Here is a 22405-nt window from a genome sequence, read left to right on the forward strand (position 1 = left end):
GAACACTAACTTATGAACGGTAGGTTTGACGGTTTAACACGTAAACACTTGTCATCATTAATATTAACGTGTCTCATCAGTTAATATTGGTCAGTAGTCTGACGGTGTCTGAGTGCATTGTGTTCAAATTTGTATTTTGACGTGCAGTGCGTTGTCAGATAGTTCCCCGACCTTCCAGTATTTTGTTTTCTGAGTGCCGTTAAGTTCTGTGTACTCATGTTTATGCCAACTGGGACACTGTGTTTAAAAATTGTATGTGAACGGATGCCATTATTCGTGCTAAATATTTACTTTAAATTGTTTGAAAAGCAAATTCATGTTTACAGCCCTGCCATTGTTAAGATTAATCATGTCTTTCCAATAGAGAGAGAGATCTTGCCTAACCTGCGATTCATGTAACGCAAGATGCTTTTGAATTTATGGAAAGTTGATTTAATCCTTCAATGCCTGATATTTTATCGGAGTATTGGTACAATATCATTAACTCGCAGTTAAGAATATAATTTTATTCAATGGATCCCTGATTTAATAAATCTTTTAGCTCCGTTACTTGGTTTTCAGATCACAAGAAAGTATTTCTCCTGCCTTTAGAACATAAAGTATATTGTTGCTTATTTCAATTTTTATATAAGTTTTATAATTCTTTCTTGTGTATGTGATAGATCACTCAAGAGTGTGATCCTCTGTGTGTCATAATAAGAATGTTTAAGAATGGAACGTTTTGGTTGTTTTGAAGCTTTTGTGAGATGTTATACTCCACAAACGGATTGTACCTGATTTAATATTTTAACTGTATATGTCGTGCAGAAATATTCTTGTTTCCCTTGATGGTATTTATTTTTGTTTTTCAAATTTTTAAGCTGGACATTTTTATTAGAGTTATTTTCTAAAATAAAATTACGTAAAAAATTGTACGTGTTTACTTCTTGGTATGTGCGTTTGGTACCATCCACTACTGAATTGACTGTGCTTCCTTGTGATAATTTTGAGATAGCACACTCTAAGTCTAGGAAAAAAAAGTGCCAAATTGCGCTTCTAGTGAAAACTTCCGGAATCCGGGAATTCCCCCCCGGAGAACGCGTGTGTTAGTGTTAACTTTCAGCCAAGGAAGTGCTGCCTCATACAATACGCTGGCGGAACAGAGCATGGCGTGCAATCTGCACCATCATGTTCGCCAAACCGGCTGCTGCGCCATGCTCGAAGCACTGCGCTACGTTTCGCTAATTGCCCATTTGGTGGGGGAGCCGGAGGCAGCCCTATATAAGATGCAGAGAAACCACTCGGCAGCATCAGTCATTGCCTGCTCGCAGCCGACCATCTTCAGCAGCAGCAATGAGGATCCTGGTAAGTAGTAGCCACTGGTTTACAGTCATACATTTCCTGATAACTCTAGATTTCTAATTTGCTGTGTCGTTCTTGAGAATGAACTTACTTCGTACATACGATGGTAGTTTGATAAGTCTGGTAAAAAGCAGGAGAAAATGTCTATTTCGTAAACAACTCACCTACTTCTCGATATAGTCTCCTTTTAGGACTATACACTTGGTCTAACGATCCTCCAGTCTTTTCATGCCATCAGAAAAACAGGTACTGTCAAAATCTGAAAAATATTCGTTTACTGCAACTATCACTTCCTCATTTGACGAACATTTCTTCCCAAAAACCCAAGGATTCCAGTTAGTGAACAGGAAGAAGTCACTTGGTGCTACATCTGGTGAATAATGTGGAACCAGTTCAAATCCCAGTTCATGTACTTTCACCATTATTATCGCTCATATGTAGAATGGTGCATTATCCTGGTGAAAGAGTCCTTTTTTGCGTGCAGATATTCCTTTTCTTCAGCCATCGTAAGTTCCAAGAGATCCATCGAGGAAGCGTAGTAGGTTCTAGCTATGGCTCTGCCATTTTCCAAGTGATCTATGAGGATTACTCTTTGAGAATCACAAAAGAAACAGTGGCCATCACCTTACCAGTTGAAAACATGGTTGTTGAATCGTTGGCACACTTTCACCAGCTTTTGTCAATTGTCTTGAGTGCCATTTGGACATTGTTTGGTAATGATGGACCCAGTATTCATCAACAGCCCATATCGGCGCAAAACGTCTTGCGAATGGTGATTACACGTCGCCAGACACTGTGCTGAAATGTTCTGCCAGATTAGTTTTAGATCGAATGTGAGCAATGGCGTCACCGACCTCGTGCACTCCTTGTTCAAAGCCAATACTCTGTCCAGGATAATATGCACCCTCTGAACTGAAATGCTTACACTCTCTGGAATCGTAGAAATGTTTATTCAGCGGTCTTTCATTTCATATTACTGGTTTTCTTTGTGGGACGTCACTTGGATGGCCAGAGCGCGCTTCATCCTTAGTGCTAGTACGACCACTTCTAAATTAATTAATCCAAAAGCAAACAGTCTTCATTGATGGTGTAGAGTCTGCGTGAACTTCACCAGTTCGTAGTCCAAACCTTTGAATTAAAATGTTTTGTATCAGCACGAACCTCGGTTTTCTCCATTTTCAGTCTCAGTCGGCTCACTGATAAATTCAGACGGATGTCAACAAAGAATCGTAAGTTGTACATTGTTGAAATACTTTATACGATCCCTGGCTTAATCACGCAACAAAGATGTACCATGCTGTCATGAAAATTTATGAGACCTATCAACCCAACCTCATATACCAGAAAAAAAGACCTGCACTCAAATTTTTGCAGTTTTTTTCAGACCTTAGAATATAGCCTCAGAACGCCGCAGCTTTTTGTGATGTATCTTATAGTAATACACAATACTAGATGAAAATTTATGGTGAGTTATAATAGAGTCATTGGATGCTTCTTGTTTTGCTTTTTAATGAAGTCTCAATGCTGTGTTTTTACCGCAATTTAACTGCCCATAAAATGACATTCTTTAAGCTTCCATACATGAACGTCCAGTTCAGAACTGCATACTCACAATTAGAAAGAGATACAAGAATCTGATCGGAAAGTTTATAAAATGCGGTTTGCACAAGCAGAGACCAAGTGAAAAAGACATTTTGAGGTTTTATTAACACAGATTTTCAAACAAAAAAGCAAGGCAAAACATGGTTATATAATTCAACATAAAATCAAATGTTACAATTATTTGAATTAACTATTATGACTCTAACTCTGCCGATGGTTTCGAAGGACTATTTCACTCACTGAAAATTCATTTTGAGTGAAACGGGTCCCTCCTTTCCGACAACATGGTCGTGGTGGTCTAGCAGAATCCATCTCGGGAGGACCGGATTCAAACCTGGATAAGGGTGGGGATTTTTCTTCGTTCCAGATCCTTCAGTTAGGGTCCAGGTCCAATTAGAAATCTGTCATAATTATTGCCATGGATCTTCCCCGGGATAACAGGCGGCTAGCATGTCAGACTCGCCAACCCACCCCCTCCTAGTGCCTAGTGCCACCCCATCCTAGAATTTCTGCTCTCTAGCTGCAGTGAGGCCAATAGTGCGGTCACAGGCTTGCGCTGCAGACTTTACCATTGCTTTGCCTTTTACCTTTAAGAGCACAATGTAATGTTTCTGTAACTGGAAAACAACTGTGTTTTAACTCACGTTAATTGAGCGATGTTAACGGTAGCCGAGACTCATGATAGTAGACTGAATTACTAGAACAAATACAGTTACCACCCACTTTATACAGCTTTATTTATACCAAGAGGTATTCCCAGCATTCAGACATTCGTAGTGGGGAATCATACAGGGAGTCAAAAAGAGTCTAAAAATGGTTTATTAGTATTTTCCGCTACCGGTTACTTCTATTTGTTTTTTGTTTACTTTAACAAAATTAAAACAAATAAAAGTGACTGATAGTGGAAAATTAGTAATTATTGAAATTTTTAAAATATTAAAATTCTTAAATTATTAATATTATTAAAATTAGCAATTATTCCGAACTTCATGGTTCCAAAACGTAGAATTTCTGGCCTCAAGTAACAGACTGAAAATAATGTAAGTTTGTTTCAGGGCAGGCTGAGCTGAGAAATAATAGTTACGAAAAAAATTCGACACGTTGCGCAGTTTACTAGTCAATCTGCATTAAACTTAGCCAATCTGGCCAATGTACGGCCAGATTCAAGCGGCCTGCCAGAGATGGTGTCGCCAAACGTGTGCTTGGGCATGATTTCGTAAAATAGGACAGCGATACAAAAATGGCGTATGGCACAGTAGTAAGGATCAAACCCGAGCCAATGGTTGGGCAATCTCGTGCTTTATCATCTACGTTATGAGAACAAGTGACGCTAATTGTATCTGGCTGGCCCCTTGGATCTGCGCGCAACGGCCTGATAGGCTAACTTCAATGCCAATTAACTACGCGCAACATATTGAGTTTTCTTTCCGAACAGTTACTTCTAAGCACAACCTACCTTATAACACATTTACAAGCTTTTCGAACTCTTTATATTCCGTGTGTCTCTCCTTAGAGTAGGCAGGCGCATTTTCTCATAGGATACGCCCTATTTCGCTTTTGCAGTGTGCAGCTGGAGTCATCCTACACAAATGTCGCTCATCATATCTTCCAAGCGATGCCCAATGTCGACAGAAAGCGTCGGTATGGTCCCCGTTACAAACAAAATAATTTTTAAAGAGGAATATAAATGTGCCCATTCGATATAACAGTATCGAAATAGTCTTGCGCGATATTTATTTTATCGATATGTATTAACAGGGATAGTAAAACACGAAGAATAACAAGTAGTCTCCACCTTGCAGCAGCGCCGCTCATTCGCTAGTGGAGTACTGGTTATTCTTAGTTACCCTCTCTGTTACTGCATATCGATAAAATAAATATCCCAATAGACTAATTTTGAGAGCGCTCTATCGAATGAGCAAGTACAATAGGCTTTAAAAAACATTTTCTTTGTAATGGAAACAAACCGATGCTTTCCATCGACAATGAGCGTTGCACGATAGACGAAGTGAGCTGTGTTTATTTCAAACACGAAACTGCAGATGTCTGCCGAAACACCACAGAAAATGCTCCTGACTACTCTTAGGAGATACATGCTATACATACTGCGTCAATCGAAGATAAATGTAAAATATGCTTGGTTGCTGTATTTCTTCGCGTTGTAGTTGAAAGGTTTGATAATATGCTGGCAGATAGCGAATGAGTAATGTGACCTGTCATTATGATTAAATGCTGGTAAACATAATTCGTTTGATATAGTTTCCATTAATGTGACTTTCAGGTGTGCGTGTTCCTGTTCGGACTGGCTCTTGCCGAGGAGAAACAAGTCGAAAAACGCGGTCTGGTTGGATCCCTGGGCAGCTACGACCACGGAATAATTGGCGGTTATGGTGGTGGCTACGGAGGTGGGTATGGAGGCGGCTATGATGGTGGCTATGGTGGAGGCTTTGGAGGCGGCTACGGAGGCGGCTATGGAGGTGGCATCAGCTCGGCTGTTGGAGGCGCCAGAGTGACCAACATCGCCATCACCAAGCAGGTCCCCGTTCCATACCCAGTAACAGTGCAGCGTACTGTCCCAGTACCAGTCAAGGTTCCTGTCACAGTACCAGTCAACAGGCCGGTACCGGTGCCCGTCCCACAGCCGTACCCTGTCCCCGTGCAGAGGCCAGTCCCAGTACCCGTGAGTGTCCCTAGCCCAGTCCCTGTACCAGTACCACAGCCCGTCGTCGTCAACCAGCCCGTACCTGTCGTCGTGGGAGGCGGAGCTGGTATTGGCGGAGGTCTCGGAGGCGGCTACGGCGGTGGCTATGGCGGCGGGTTCGGTGGAGGCTACGGTGGAGGCTACGGTGGTGCCATCGGCGGTGGCTACGGCGGTGGTTACACTGGAGGCATATCTGGAGGCTATGGAGGCTACGGGAAATACAGCCACTAACATCAGCAGCTGACCCCAACATCTCAAACAATACATGACACCAGAGATTCATCTTTCATTCTTCATACCTGTTTGTAACTATAACAGAAAATAAAGCCAAATGTTAAAAAAAATTTTGTTGTTTCGTTTTTGGATTACGGATTTGAAATAGAGCAACTGCAAATGCAGGATGATTCAGACAGAAAGAACAGATTTCAGTTGTATATTACAGACACATTATGAAAGATAGAAATACATAGTACATGTCAAGGGATAGAGGAAGGTTCAAAGTGTTGTGTTCTCATAGACACCACACTTTACATTCAACATGAACACGATACGTTGCTCGAGAAATATATAGACAGTAGTCCATTTCATTCCACAAACGAATCAACAGGTCCCTGTCTACTCAGGATGAGCAACATGCATTGCTCAACAAAAATCGAAACTATAATCCATTTGTTTCCACAAACGAATCAACAAGTCCCTGTTTAGTCAACAGGGGCTCAACGTGTTGCTCGAAAAACATCGAAACTGTAGTCCATTTCATTCCACAAACCAATAAATAGGTCCCCATTCGTTGAATTCACTTCTTCAGCCATTCGATTTCTAATATCCTGAAGAGTAGCTGTCATTGGTGGGACGAAACCCTGCCTTTTATGTATCCCCAAAGATAAAAATCGCAAGGTGTGAGGTATGGTGACCTGCGAGGCCTAAAAACAATGAACAAGGTCTTGTTGTCCATCACTTCAAATGCAACGTTGTGAGATGTTGTTGTTAAGATAACGCTAAACCTCAACATGAAAGTGAGTCGGGACGCCGTCATACATTAAAATAAATTCATTAGAATCTTCGTGAAGTTGAGGAGACAACTAATTTTGTATTACGCCCTCGTATGGCATTCCTGACACAGTTTCCTCCACAAAGAGGAAAGGTAAACTAGGTGCACAGATATGGCACGGAACACATTCAGTTTTTCTGAGTCTCTTTCATGTTCCACGACGGCGAAAAGTTCTTGTGACGCTCAAATTTTTACATTATGGTGGTTTACTTTACCTGACAGATGAAACACCGATTCTTCCGAAAAGAGTCGTTTCAGGAAAACTGAAATCCGAAATTCGTACCATCTATTACAGTTACCGCTACGAAAATGCTGCAATAACTACAGGTTGTATGGATTCACATGCAGGCGTCATTTCAGGACATGCCACACTGTTGTTTGAGAAAGCTGAAATTCGAGGCCTGCCCGTCTTGTGGACTTTCGAGAACTCCGTGCGAACGCATGTCGGATATACTCGAAATTTTCATCAGGTGTTCGTGGATGACCAAAGCTCTTCCGTTTGGAAGTCATAAATCGCGAGTCATAAATCCGCTTGTGCAGAGGCGATTTCTTGTTGAATCGGCGGCGGAATGCACGTCGCATTTGAAGAATGAATTGAGTTCACGCCAATTCCAACGCACAAAATGATTTCGCTTGTGGCGTAGTCGCCATATTGTTACAAACAAACAGCAGCGCAGCTATGTCAGAACTTTAAACCTCCCTCTATCCAATGACATGCACAATGTGTTTCTATCTTTCACGGTTTGTCTGTGTTAAACAACTGAATCAGTTCTTTCTTTTTTGAATCAGTCTGTAATGTACTGAGCATTTCCAGAAACATTACAAATAATATCACATTCATCTACAGCAGCAACAACTGCTGGTTTATCTCATTTGATTGAACACAATGTTTCTTTGTACTTCCGGGCACTCTAACGAAACGGTCGCCTTATTTCAGTATAAATATACATACACCTGAAATTTAACGAATTTATTTCTGCTTTTCATCCGTGAAAATCGAAATCACATTTAGAAAACAAACTGTGTGTTCATTCGTACTCTTTTAAGAAGGCAATCGTGAGAAACTGCAGTAATGTCGATGGATTTCAGATGAAAGTGTGGCTATAACGTCCTGAAACCAAGCACTTTATTGTATCACGTGCTGTCAGCATATTTTAAACTCAAAAGAATTACCTTTGCGTACTGAAATACCTTTTTACTGACAGCAGGTAGGTTTTATTGATGATTCCAGTACACTGCATTATTCCCCACACTTCTTTTTTTTAAAAAAACCTGTAATTCAACATAATCTCCATCCAATGCGACGGCTTTGCCCCTTCTTACTGGGAGCCCTTGTGTGCTCGAATTGTTATACTCTACCGGTCGATGTAGGAGACAACGTCTCACTGCATCAATAAACTCCCCATCATCCACGTTCTGTTCCCCACAGAGTGCATCCTTCATTGGGCCAAACCGATGGAAGTCGGAAGGTGCGAGGTCTGAGCTGTAGGGTGGATGAGGTTCTGTCAGCGCCTCTCGGATGCACAGACTTGCGTGAGACCTTGCGATGTCCTGGAAAAGAAGAACTTTGTTTACATTTTTGGGGCAGCGAACACGCTGAAGTCGTTTCTTCAGTTTGCTGAGTGGACCTGTGTGCAGTCGGCCGGAGCGAGAGAAATCGAATAGTTTTGCGCGACCTTGTTCAATGATGACAGACGCACACTGTTAGGTCTCCGCAGACATTCTGGAATGCTCTGGTTTTCCGCCAAAAGAAACTCAATGAAGCTCTCTGCTTGGCATGCATCTCCGTTACAGGCTCCATTTTAAAGGCTAATACAGCGCTGCCACCTACCGGAACTTCATGAAACTGCAGAGGCTAAAGCGGGAATATTCCATGATGTCCCACAACAAATTCTGCATTTTGTCAACCGAAATTGGCTCAGAAAAAAGTGTTATATTGCTTACAGAACGCCTCTCGTACATAAGTACCTGAAAATCGCCGCTAAAAATAGCGACATAGCTCTTCCCAGTCAACATGGAAATAAATATCAATGAAAGTGGCTCGAACGTATTTACATATATTTCGAATTAGATCATTGGCTAGTTCAATTTCTTCTGTCGAAATTGAGTTTTTGTGTTTTTTTTTTTTTTCACTACACATGTAATCTGGAGCATTCACTTAGTATAGAACGCGTAATTTCGCTTCTTCAATTGTAGCTTTCCCGAGACGTAAAATTTGTGTCGTAAACTGAAGATATTACTCTACTCACAAATGTTTCGTGAGGGAAATCTTTTCCTGCGTAAGATGTTTTTTTTTTTTTTTCGCGTACGAACTTCACATCTCGATCTAAGATAGTTGTGCCCATAACTACCATACTTGTAGCGAACCGTTATTAAGGACACCATTGGATATTACTTCCACCTTACGAATAAGTGGAATATAAGTTGCTACCGTACTTTGCAGACTATAAGGAGCACTTTCCCCTTCGAAAAATTGCCCGCTAAATTCAGGTCAGTCTTTTAGTTGAAATTAACATAAAAAGGTCCAGTGTTTGTAAAATTCCCACCAGTCTTTTAAAAATGGCCCTATATTCGATGCCGCGGGGAGCCTAACTTTGTCTGGCAACACCGGATTGAACTGGCAGCAGCAATGCACCGATGCGACGAACGTGAATTGCAGATATTGGCAAGCTTGATAACACTGTCCGCCTCTTGGCCCGCCATCACAAACCCAGAACATTATTTATCCTACGATGCGTCACTGCGATCTAAGGTGACAGTGAACTTGAATTGAAAATGATTTGTCCTATCGGTAACAGTATCATATTCTTGGTAGTAGCTAGTTTCGTAATGGAAAACGGATGAGGGGTGAACCACAACATGAATTCACGCCGGAGGGAACTTTAAAACGACCTAAAATCAGACAAACGTCTCAGTTGATAAAACCACTGTCGTGCAGAGTCCTCAGCAGGCAACATTGGATTAGACTGCTAGCAGCAGTGCGCCGATGCGACTAACATGAGTTACCGGGATTCGAAGCTTGCTAACAGTCTCCCTCCTGTCCCGTCGTCACAAACCCAAAACACTAACCTGTGATGCGTCATTGCAGTCTACGGTGCCAGAGTACTTGAACTGAAAGTTATTTGTGTTATCGGTAACAATACAACACTTTTGTTAGTAGCCAGTCTCGTAATGGAAAAAACCGAAAAATATTCATATGATGTGGGCTACAAATTGAAAGTAATTGCACATGCAGAAGAACATGAAAACAGAGAAGTTGAGCGTCGTTTCCGCCTTCCACCAACAGAAAAAACAATTCGGAACTTCCTAGCTAGTAAAGAAGAAACAAAGTGAGGAAGACTGAGTGTGCAAATAGATGACAGGATTGAATGCAATATGGCCAAAACTAGAAGAATATGGTTTTCAGGGATTGTAAAGGACACTTCGGTTTTACAAAAGAAGAAATAATAAAAATGTTACTTAAAAAAAGTGCTTAAAATTAAGACCCGTTTAATACCCCGTAGTGTCTTAGATTCTGTAAAATACGGAAAATGTTTATAATTTTCTTCTGCGATGTAAGTGAAAAAGGTAGCTTGGAAATGGCCTAGGGGGTGATATTACTTTATAGCTAAATCATGAATAATAAAAGCAGTCTACGCAGATAACTGACTCCCCTCAAGAAGCTCACAGTGTTTGTGGATCCATCTGTACAAAGGTCTATTAATAAAAAAAATGTGTTATCATATACTCAAGAAGAATAAATGGAGACACATTTTCTTGGTCTGTAATAACTATCATGTGAAATTGTATCCATGTAAATCATTTTCACTTTCTTAAAGATGGCTTACTTCCCTAAGGAGCAAGCATCGGTAGACATGTTCCTCAGTTTCAGGACAGACATTCTTCAACAGTATAATCCGAGTCAACGTTTTCCTTATTTCTGGATTACTTCCCTTGTTTAAAATATGTTTGCTTAAAAGATGTTTGAACCTCTTTGGCACTTGTTAGTTTATCTGCGACTATGGCAGTCATAATAAACACGTACAACTGAATGAAAAATAGGTTACAGTTCTGCAGCTTATACGATAAGCAGGGTGTTTCCCTAAAGAACTTTCTTTTCGGTTTGATGCAGGGATACCAACAAGAAAATTTACTCAAAGAAGATCGGTTCGGCGAAGTTACTGTCAGAATAGCTGCTGAAAATCAGTGACTTAATAATTTTCTCCAGTTAAATTTTAAGAGAGTAGTAATCTCTGTTAACAGGGAAAGGCACCCGAAGAGTGGCTTGTTGGAATAAGAACGCCTATGCGCTTACCAGTTCTGCATATAGTCTGACTGCTGAAGGCAAAAAACTTGGGACATTAGAATTCGTGTTTTGATACATTCTCATACAGAATTACAACACTGTCTCTCCCGGCTTCAGGCCCCTCCACATCCACCGTTACTAGGCTATACTTGGCCTCCACCTCCATCATGGCCCCTTAGGCGATCATCACTTCAGTTTTCAATCAGTTACTTCATTGGCGAGAATTCATAAACTTTCAGTTCTCTTATATGCCGGTACACGATTGTGGACTGTTAACCTGGTATACATCATACGACCTGACACAACGGACAAAAACAGCAAAATTATGAAAATTACTACTTTGGGCGGAAGAGCCAATTACGCTGAATTCTACGGGCTGTTAGACATAATTGCACACCGCCGTAATTTCCTGGTCCTTTTATGTGTAAGTCTCTAACGTCTTGCTAAAGGTCCCTGAAAATTCATTAGATATAAGTAGCTAAAAAATTAACTGACACACCGGATCAACTATATTTCAATAAAAGATTATTGTGCCATATTAAATTTCAGCCCCATTACGCTTTACGTTGAGACAAGTTGGCTTGAGCTGTATCAGAGTAGGAGCATCGTAAAGCAGACACGAATCACTCTATTGTTGATCGAAACCACCGAAATCACTTCACGTGTACGTCTATTACATTTTATTGAATGAACCGCCAGAAATTCCCCCTGTATTCCATTGCCCAAATTCATTGATCGAACGAGCGACAAAACTTAGTGTGACGTCAGAACATGTATCACAAGTAGAATCTAAATTATTCATAGTTCATTTGTTGGTGCACGAGTTCGTAACGTTTTTTCATAAGTTTAACACATGCACATGATTACCACCAATATATTCTCCATCAGTATTTACAACAGTTAGTCAACAATGGAGTAAACTGTCGATTCTGCGACTGTAGAAATCAATCGTCGACCCATTTTAACAGCTCATTTTCATCGGGAAAGGAAGTTCCTTGAAGGTGCTCGAAAGAGAGCTGGAAAGATTGAAGTCTGAGGGCTCAAGATGAGGTGAATTAGGTGGGTGCGGGATGACGTCAAAAAACCAAACTGAGCCGTGCCCGGCTCGCGTTTATCCCATTTATTGTTTGTCATCTTATATTACGGTACAGCCACCTCGTCTTCTTATTCCGTTTGCTGGCGTCACTAACTTCCTGTCTTAGTTTCCCGTGAGCGGCAGCAGCAGCGCGTATCGACAAGTTGCACTGTCGTACCATCGCTGGAGCGACCGATAGTATTTCCGGGTCGTCGTGTGTCTGGCAGTCAGTTGGAGACGGACCAGCAGTGAGTGCAGTCGGCACGCAGCAGCAGTGAAGTCGGGGACGGAGCGCCGGTGAGGCGCCGACAGCCAGTGCTCGCCGACCGCTGGCGACACACATGAACCGTCAGACGGAGGGAGAGTGGGGCGGGACGACGGTTGGTTGGTCGTTCGGTTGGTCGTCTCATCGGCCGACGTATATTTGGTCCTTTCACCGTTTCCGGGCCTGGTAGTCGGTCGACAGGCGTGGAGCAGCGAGGAATTCTCCGAGGGACGTTGTTTGGCCGGGGCCGCTGGCGCACGGTGTTGGAGTGTGTGGGGTTGTTCCCATTGCTACGAGGTCCATGGCCCACCGACTCTAGACATGAAAGTTGAGTTTTGATTTAATCTACCAGCGGCTGATGACATTGTATCGTTTGGAGTTCGTTGTCGGCTGTTGGGATATGCCCGCGAGCAACAATTTGGTTTCCAAGTTGCAAAATTCTAGCCACCCTTCAGTGGAGTTTCACTTTTTGGTTATTTGAATTGAAGTGCACCAGTGGAATCTTCTGCCTTGTGGCCGTTAACGTTCCGGTTACCTGCCCTGGCCGTTGTTCTAAATTTCAGGCAGTGTAGTTTCCTCATCGTGTTGTTGCTGTCCAGCACGGTGTGTAGTTTGACAGCTCCAGGTATGATTGGTTGTGGGCGCCAATATCTTCTACGTTGTTCCTTTGATCTCCCCGTTGCGCCCTGGTCGGGTGAAGTGGAAGTTATCTTGTCGGTGGGTCCGTTGACTGTCGGTCGATGTGGTTGTCGTCGGATCGTGAATGGTTGGCCCGACTGCCTGTCTCACCTAAGCGAGCTTTAGAGTTTGAATTCCACGCCGACCCTCGAACATCTGAGCGCCATTGGGCGTACTGCCTTTTTTTATTTGTTCTTGTTGTTTGTCCTTGTATGGCTTCTAGCCGATTTTTTATTTAAATTAAGGTTGTTTTGCCCTTAAGGCGTAAGATTATTTAGGCCTTCAGCCTAATTTAAAGAACTGTTTCACGTAAGACCTTTGGTGTTTTATAGGTTTTAATGTTATTGAATTTTAAGTGTTGGGCCTTCAGTTGATTTTCAGTTAGAGTTGTTTTGCTGTTAAGGCCTTCAGCATAAATTAAAGAACTGTTTCACGTAAGGCCTTTGGTGTTTTAACAAAATTAATGTTATGGAGTTTTAAGTGTTAGGCCTTCAGCCGATTTGAATTTGACTTGTTTGCTCTTGAAGTGTCTGATTCTTTGAGCACTCAGCCGTAAATAAAGAACTGTTATAAGATGTAGCTTGCCTTTTAAATTTCTGATTATGCTTGCGTTTTAAGTTATTGGCGTTCAGCTGTTTTTAAATTGAAGTGGCTTTCAACTGGTAATTAAGTCCCAAGGATTAAAGCTGTGTGTTTAAAAAAATTTTTTTTGGGCTCTTGTAATGTTTGATCAGATAATAAAGTTGTATGTTCTAGTGTAACTGACAGCCCTTTATTTTGGCCCCTTTCCACAATTTAAACTACCTGTCCTGTTCTGCGGGTTAAGCTGGGCGTCTCAGAAATCCTGTACAGTGCTTCAACACTTCACGCAGTTTCCTGGTCGTTGTTCTTGGACTGCGTCTACAAGACATCTCAGTTGTTGACAATAAATCTCTGCAGTGATGGTTACACCTCTGGGAAGTGATTCGCTGCTCCACCAGATGCATAACATTATCTTTTGTGGATGCTCACGGTATTTGTACTGAGAACTTCAGCTTTTTCTGGGCGCAATCATTTCTTTGTTTTCCTTATATTATCATTCGGACAACATTTCTCGTCACCAGTGACGGAACTGCATAGGAATGGTCGCTGCTACTCATGAGCTACTTGAAGACGAGCATGCAGAAATGCAAATATGGTCACCCGCTGATTTTCGTAATGGCTTAGAGCATGCGCTGACCATACATCTGATATTTGTACCTTCCTCACTGCATGCAAACGTCGCACAATGGTGGAATGATCACAGTTCATCAGATAAGCCTCTTCTCGAGTACACTGACGTGGATCATTGTAGATTAATGCGTTTAAAAGATTTCATCAAACCGCAGAAATCTTCCTGGAGCTGGAGAGCCTATAATTTCAAAACCGTCCTCCTTAAAACTAGAAAACCATTTTATTCCCACGCTCTGTCCAAAGGCATTAAGTTCCACCTAATGATTTTTCTAAGTTTTACTAAAAATATACTGGAGATCTAACACTGAATTATAAACAAATACTTTTTAACGGGGAAACCCAGTTTGACTATGTCCGCAGTTGAACAACAGTGTGAAAATAAAATAAAAATTAACATTTTCAAGTGTCATGAAGCCATAGCAACAGCAGACGCAGCCCCCCCCACCAAAAAAAAATTAATGTTCATTTACGATCAGCACTTACTTTCATTTCAGAACAGAAATGGTACGGATTTGCACCGTAAAAAGTAGAAATCTATTCTGCGTAATAGTTGCGGAAACGTCACGCAGTGTTGAGTGATGCAATCGTACATTTACCACAAACAGTTTTAAAAAAATGTTATTCGAAACGTCGAGGAATTTGGATTGGTTAAGCCAATAGGCTTCCCCTCAGTGTATCCTGGACGTCTTTTGCTATCGTAAGGAAGTACTGCTAAACATTTCCAAAGACGCTCTTTACATATTAACTCAGATTCATCTGCGATATTGATTTGTGTCATTTAAGTTAAGAGAATTAAACAGGTTGCGACGTACATATTTGGCGACACGTATTATTCCTAGAAATTTTCAGTGCATAATTTGGATAATCTTCGATACAATTTTCGTACTAAATTGGCATTAGTCATTACCATTCTATCTAATGAACAGCGTACCGGGTGCAATAAAAAATAAACAATTTGATATATTTATTTATAGTCTACATGGAAATACAATAGCCGGCCGGGGTGGCCGAGCGGTTGTAGGTGCTACAGTCTGGAACCGCGCGACCGCTACGGTCGCAGGTTCGAATCCTGCCTCGGGCAATGATGTGTGTTATGTCCTTAGGTTATTTAGGTTTAAGTAGTTCTAAGTTCCAAGGGACTGATGACCTCAGCAGTTAAGTCCCATAGTGCTCAGAGCCATTTGAACCATTTGAGATACAATAATGCCGCCTCTCAGTTTCACTTAGTTTCGCAGATAAACGAGTTAACTTTCTATAATGGTTTTATTTTCTGTCACAGTCGCATACGATTTCTATGGGAAATTAACGGTTTGCGCCGTCACCGGACATCTTTACATCAGCGGAGGGAGACAGCAGTTCACTCCCAAAGGCTTTGAGGAAATGAAGCAAACCACCTTCTTATGACCTCAGGATAGCCGGTGACGCCTGAAACCGACAACGCTTTGTTGACATTATATGTGACCAGTGGCAGAAAACAAAATAATTCTTAAAAATAAATTTAAAAATTCAGTGTTATCTCTACTATGACCGTGATGTTAATTCTACCGATTAGTTGTTAAGACTGCTGCAAGAAGATAGCTGTAAAGTAAGTTCCATCAGATTTGGAGATAAACACATGATATGTCGTAAAACTTTTTTCAGGTGTGCTTGCTCCTGTTCGTGCCGGCGCTAGCTGAGGAGAAACAAGGGGAGAGGCGTGGATTGGACGGCCACCTGAGTAGCTATGGTGGCGATGGAAACCGATCGTCTACCGACCACACACTCGGCACCAGCAGCGCCATTAGTTATGGGAGCGGCTATGGAGGCGACTACAGACGCGGTTATGGAGATGGTATCAGCTCTGCTCGAGTGACCAGAATTGCACTCACCAAGCAGATCCCCAGCCAGTACCCAGTAACAGAGCAGCCCACTGATCAAGAGACAACCACTGCTCCGATCTACTTACCAATAGTAGTGCTCCCCCCAAGGCCGTACACTGTCCGTATCCCTGTGAAGAGGCAAGTCCCAGTTCCCATCCCTATCCATCGCACATATGTTGTACCAGTAGCTCAACCTGTCGGCATGGGAGGAGGTGGTCGAGGCGGCTATGGTGGCGGATTTGGCAGAGGCAACGGTAGTGCCATCGCTGGTGGCTAGGGTGGCCGCTACTCCGGAGGCATCCCTCGAGGCTATGGACTCTACAGGCAACACAACGACTAACATTACAAGTTGAGCTCAACATATTGAAAAAAAATGTGATGCTATATTCAAGTTTTTAATTTCTTTTTTAAATGTAACACAAAATAAAGCACACCATAAAGCAAAGTATCATCGATATTTAACTGATTTTATTTCAGCGCGGTATGGCACGTTATCCAATTTGTTCAGTGATCCACAACCAATCCCATTTTTGTTTGTAGCTTGAGCACTAATTAATTCTGAGTGATACAAAAGTATCGGAGCTTTAAAGTGAGAATTTCTTTCGGCTATTAACTTATTTGAGACATGGACTATCATTATGATTCATCTACATGATACAGGGGTACCAAATTCAGTAACAATTAATCTAAGAATAGTTCCACACAAGTACTCTATGAACAGATCCAATGGACAGTTTTCGGTGGCTTGGAGGACTGGGAGATACATAGGCCTGTAAGTATCTCTTAAATCCAGCCTAGTCGTCAAATATGGCGTGACTAGGAAACGTGCTTTCTTGAATCGCTAGACAACATACAAACAAATTTTAAACATAGCTGCACAACAGCAACGGTTCCACGTAATAAAATTATAAACAGCCGACCAGTTGCAATGGATAAAGAAATCTTTACCTAGGTTTAAACAAATTTAAATTTGTCTTCTTCAGAAGGTGGCCTAAGGACAATGAACATCATAGCTTACATTAAAAGGTATGAAACTTAAGTCAAGAATAGATTTTAACACATATTAGAGAGCTCTTGTATAGCAAAAATATGAAAAGGACGCCTGGTACTTACAATTTTACATTAGTATGGACTGATATATCATCGCCGTTTTTACAAATGTCTGCATAGATCCATTTGTCCAAATTAAAATATAGCCCTAAAAATAGGGTTTGTCATGTAAATATAAATTAGTACATGGATGTTGCAGAGCTCACAAGCGACTGAGTGTAATCGGCCAGCATAGTTACTCTGCGGCCAGGGCAGGTGGCGCTCATGGCGCGAACCATGTGCCGATTGGCGTACAAAAGCAACGTGTAAATTATCAGTATTAATAGCGTCCTTAGATAAAGTAACAATATAAAGAAAGAAAGCGTTTAACACTCCCGTTATAACAGTATGGGAGCCTTAGTATCATTAATGTAGTTATACATCAAAAAGGCAGGTGGCGCTTACGCCGAGAGTTACGTACAGTGGCATATACAGCCAGAATATAAAAATTACATTACAATATTAGTGAAGCACACACACCGTATATATGTCAGAACATTAAAATTAACAATAATGGCTCTTAAGACAGAATTACGAACCCTGGTCCACAATCCAGTTAAGACACATTCTCAGGGAGCCGACGTTTTAGAGCCAGACAAATCACATAAGGGCCGATATAGTGGCAGCCATATATCGTGAGAAAACCACATAACATAAAGAGTAGTGAGCTTAAAGATTTGAAAGTGCATCATAGCTTCCTGAGAAAATAGACCAATGAGGTTACCAGCATTAATGTTATACCATAAACAGTACAGGTTTGAAGCCTTCGAAAAATTGTCTACAAGCAAGGTTCAACTGGTCCTTCAGTATATTACCGTCTTTGAGCTCTAGATGTTTAAAAACTTTTTTATTATCATAAAATGAAAAAGATTACAATAATTAACTTTGTTATTACACAGACATGTCACAAGAGAAAGGCGACCTACGAAATAAACAAGCTAAATAAATGTAAATGACATGTGACTAGGGCCTCCCGTCTGGGAGACCGTTCGCCAGGTGCAAGTCTTTCGGTTTGACGCCACTTAGGCGATTTCCCCGTCGATGGGGATGAAATGACGATGATTAGGACAACACAACACCCAGTCCCTGAGCGGAGAAAATCTCTGACCCAGCCGGGAATCGAACCCGGTCCCTTAGGATTGACCACTCAGCTACCGGGGACGGACATAAACAAGCTTCTTCGATATAAACGATTTCCATGTCAATAACAATTTGTCCATATTTTTTGGACTGTTGAGCTGCGTGGCTGTGGATAATCATACTTTACTATAAAAATACAGAGACCAGCCACTTTTTTAATGCGTTTTTATTTATGACAATATGCATTTCCGGTTTGCACCCATCTTCAGCTTGCAAATTACATGTATCCTCAGTTTCTACAGTGGTACAATATCGACAGCTGTTTGGATGCTGCAGATGGCATTCTGCTCTCCTTGTTTTTTCTTGGCTTTTCTTCTTTTTTGTAACAGCACAAACACGTTTTGTAACGTATTTTACACAGGCGCACTGCGTTATCAGTCGGCAACCCGAAATGCATATTGGCATAAATAAAAACGCATTAAAATAAGTCGCTGGTCGCTGTATTTTTATAGTAAAGATTCCTATTTCGCTGCTATAAAAGTGCCAATCTTGAAGCTACTCTTCAACCGGGCCGCGACCACTCCGGCGTGGCGCTTATGTTCTCTTCTCCTATGGGCCGTTGCTGTCAAGTTGTCGTCCTAGAGAGGCGTCGGTCAGCGTACGATTGGCTGACGTCTTCTTCACAGCCCTGCTCTATCGCTCTCCACTGGAGTGCCGGCTCTTGACTTTACGCCGTAACTTTTCGCCCCCTCCCCCCCCCCCCACCCCCACCCACCGCAAAGCGATGGACAGTCGCCGTATAAGGTGCATGACAAGGGGAGGGGAGGCTGGTGCGTGGACGTTGCGATGGATTGGGAGCTGTGGCTGCAGGGGACGGCAGAAGTCCAGTCGTGCCCCTATATCCGTCTCCCAGAAAACGCTCAGAAGGGTACGCGTCGACCTCCTGAGGCCCATAAGATGTAGAAGGCATCGGCTGCTACGGCGTAGTCGGGTCCAGCTCCATCGGTAGGATGAGAGGAGGCGGAGGAGCCGAATGCTCGGTCTCCATGGGGTACCGCGATGTCGTGATGACACCCTCTGGCTCCTGGTGTGGAGGTGCTGTCCCTGGGATCCGTGAATCTGGGGGAAAAGATACAGAAGGATCACCGTGCACATGCGACTGGCGAATTTCACTGTGATGTCGGCACTGCAATCCGTCCGGGCCTCAAATGAGGCACACGCAAGCGCCAATTCGACGAAGGAACTCGCCTGGCTCCCGCCGTCTGCTACTACTAAAAACACAATATGATGCGGCGCGAAACGACACTTGCGGCCTTCCTTCGGCGCCGGATGCTAAGGAGGGTGGAGCAGGTGGAGCAGTGTCCGATGGCGGCGGCCGTGAAGCAGTTACGCCGGCGATGATCCATCTCGTGGACGCACACGATAGGAGGCGAGATACAGTTGCAATGCTTGATCCCTGGTGTGTGCGGGGCGAAGTATAGACATCTGCTGCTTTCAGGTTCTGACAAATGGTTCCGCTTCGCGTTTGACTTTGGACGGAACGATTGCGTTCACAGAATGTTTCAAATTCATTTGACGTGAACTGAGGGCCATTGTGCGACACTATGACTTCAGGCAAACCTTCGAGGCACAAAACGCCTGAATTATGCTACGTGACGTTATCGAGTTCATTGGAACAGCAAAATAAATCTTGCTTAAGAGTCTACCACAATCAGCCAACGAGTGTTCCAAAAAGATCCCGCGAAGTCTATGTGCACACGTCGACATGGTGATTGCGACGTAGGCCAAGCGGAGAATTTTTGTGGCGGAGCGGACTGAGTTTCCGCACATGCGTGACACTGTGACGTGATCTGCTCTATTTGGGTGTACATACCCTGCCAAGCACCGTGTCGACGGGCTAACTGTTTCGTACGAACAATCCCTCAGTGTCCTTGGTGAAGTAACTGCATCACTTCTTTTTGCAAACCTTTAGGGATCAACACACCTGACTGTCCGATGGCATTTGGAACCAAAACCACACCTTGCTGTATAGTGAGGCAATGCCGATGTGCAAAGTATCGGCACACAAGAGAATTCTTTATGCTATGCAATGAGCGACGCCAAGATGCGCGAATGTATTTTAGAAAAAAGTTCAAATCTGGATCAGCTTCCGTGACCTGTACAATTTTCTTGCAGTTCAACGGAAAAGATTGAAGCAGTTCAGAGTCCTGAACATCGATGTGACAACAAGGTGCAGCAGAAGGGTCAAAGCCTGTTTCAGTACCAATCGGAAGGCGAGAAAGTGCGTCCGCATTGTCATGTTGAGCTGTCCAACGATACGCACTCTCTTCCTGGAATTGAGACAACAACAAAGCCCATCTTTGAAATTTTTTAGCAGTTCGTGCAGAAACCGGCTTCGTCGGATGAAACAAGGACTGCAACGGCTACCGAAGTAGAATTTTCAGCTATACAAATAGTGGTGGAATTTGGCATACACAATAGCCAATGCCTCTTTTTCTATTTGTGAACAGTAACACTGAGCTTTGGACAACATTTTTGATGCGAATGCAGTAGGCCTGTCTTGGTGATAACCAAATCTGTGTGAAAACATTTCGCCGATTCCGTAAGAGGAAGCTTCAATTTGCAGCACAACTGGTTTGTCTGGATGAAAGTGAACCAAGCATCTATCACTTAGCAATGCATCTTCAAGTTTTTTTAAATGCTTGGCACTCATCTGTACAAACAAAGGAGGCGTTCTTACGACGCAAGCGATGCAATGGAGCCGCGATTTGTGCAGCATTATGTATGAACCAAAGGTAATAGTGAATTTTCCCTAAGACTGACTGCAATTCCGTGACATTGCGAAGAACTGGAAGATCACGTATGGCTGACAGATATGACTGCAAAGGAGGTACACCTTGACTGTTTACGACATGACCAAGATATTGCAACTCAGGTTTAAAACAATCACACTTGTCCAGTCTACACTTTAGTCTAGCATCAGATAACGCACGAATCAAAGCACACAAGTTCGCATTGTGTTCTTCTGGTATACGATCTGTTACGACAATGTCGTCCAAATAGTTTGAACAGTTTGGTATATGAGCAGTCAGCTGTTCGAAATACCGTTGGAAAATGGTGGGTGCGGAAGCACTGCCAAAAGGCAAAAGCAAATATTTAAACAAGGCCAAATGAGCGTTCACAACACACACTTTCTAAGAGTCTTCATCTAGTGGTATTTGAAGATTAGCGTCGCGCAAATACATTTTTGAAAAGTAGCGACCAGCGCCTAATCTGTCCATGAGATTCACTTGTCACTTCTTATTCTGTGTGTTTTTGCTTTTAGGAAGGTTTAATTTTCGAATACTAGTAATAGTGTTCCATAGATTCCGTGTTTGTTTTAAAATACAATCCAGAGACAGTTAGTGATTACTTTCATTGTTTCCAACAAGAAGTGTCTAGTAACCACAGTTCAGTCAGCTATCAGCCGCCTTTAGTGAATTAGCAGTCTAGCTAAAAGTTGTTTACTTAACTCTCTAATGTAAATTGTTGATTTCTTAGGATGGATGGGATGTGTGACTGCTTACGGATGCAGGAGGAGCTGGCCACTGGCTGATGGCCACGGTCAGCCGACTCGGAGTGTAGCGGCAGTGGGGAGTCTGGTGCGTCGCATGGTACACCCCAGGTGTTACATGCTTAACCGACGGTCCCTACTGTCGAGACATCTTTGCGGGTACCGGGCGCGGTTGGGCCACCCTCTCCTCAAGGGGAGTGGCGGGTGAAAGGGCGTTCGCGGCGCACGAGGTGGAGGGTCAATGTGGAGGCTGACCGTGTGGCGTCGCCAGCTCTGCCTGTGAGTGGACATGCGGCCGCTCCTCCAGCAAGGTCCGAGCAGGCACACGGGGGGAGGGGGGTATTAGTTATTGGGAGCTCCAACGTTAGGCGGGTGATGGAGCCCCTTAGGGAAATAGCGGAAAGGTCAAGGAAGAAGGCCAGTGTTCACTCTGTCTGCTTGCCAGGGGACCTCATCCGAGATGTGGAGGAGGCCCTACCGGCGGCGATAGAGAGCATTGGGTGCACCCGACTGCAAATTGTTGCTCATTTCGGCATCAATGACTCCTCCCATCTGGGTTCAGATGTCATCTTCAGTTCATACAGGCGGTTGGCGGAGTTGGTGAAGGCGGAAAG

At 42.9% G+C, this 22405-nt stretch overlaps 1 protein-coding gene across 1 annotated transcript in view; it reads left to right on the forward strand.

Moving 5' to 3' along the window:
• The first annotated feature begins 1259 nt into the window (after nucleotides 1–1259).
• Nucleotides 1260–22405, forward strand: part of LOC126235514 (uncharacterized) — a 177834-nt gene continuing 156688 nt past the window's right edge. The window contains exons 1-3 of the mRNA XM_049944232.1: nucleotides 1260–1344; nucleotides 5225–5872; nucleotides 15852–16207. Coding sequence (XP_049800189.1) covers nucleotides 1333–1344; nucleotides 5225–5872; nucleotides 15852–16207 — 1016 coding nt within the window. The 5' untranslated portion in view covers nucleotides 1260–1332. The remainder of the gene's footprint in view (nucleotides 1345–5224; nucleotides 5873–15851; nucleotides 16208–22405) is intronic.

This window comes from Schistocerca nitens, chromosome 2 (assembly GCF_023898315.1).
Source record: "Schistocerca nitens isolate TAMUIC-IGC-003100 chromosome 2, iqSchNite1.1, whole genome shotgun sequence".
In the NCBI taxonomy this organism is placed as follows: Eukaryota; Metazoa; Arthropoda; class Insecta; order Orthoptera; family Acrididae; genus Schistocerca; species Schistocerca nitens.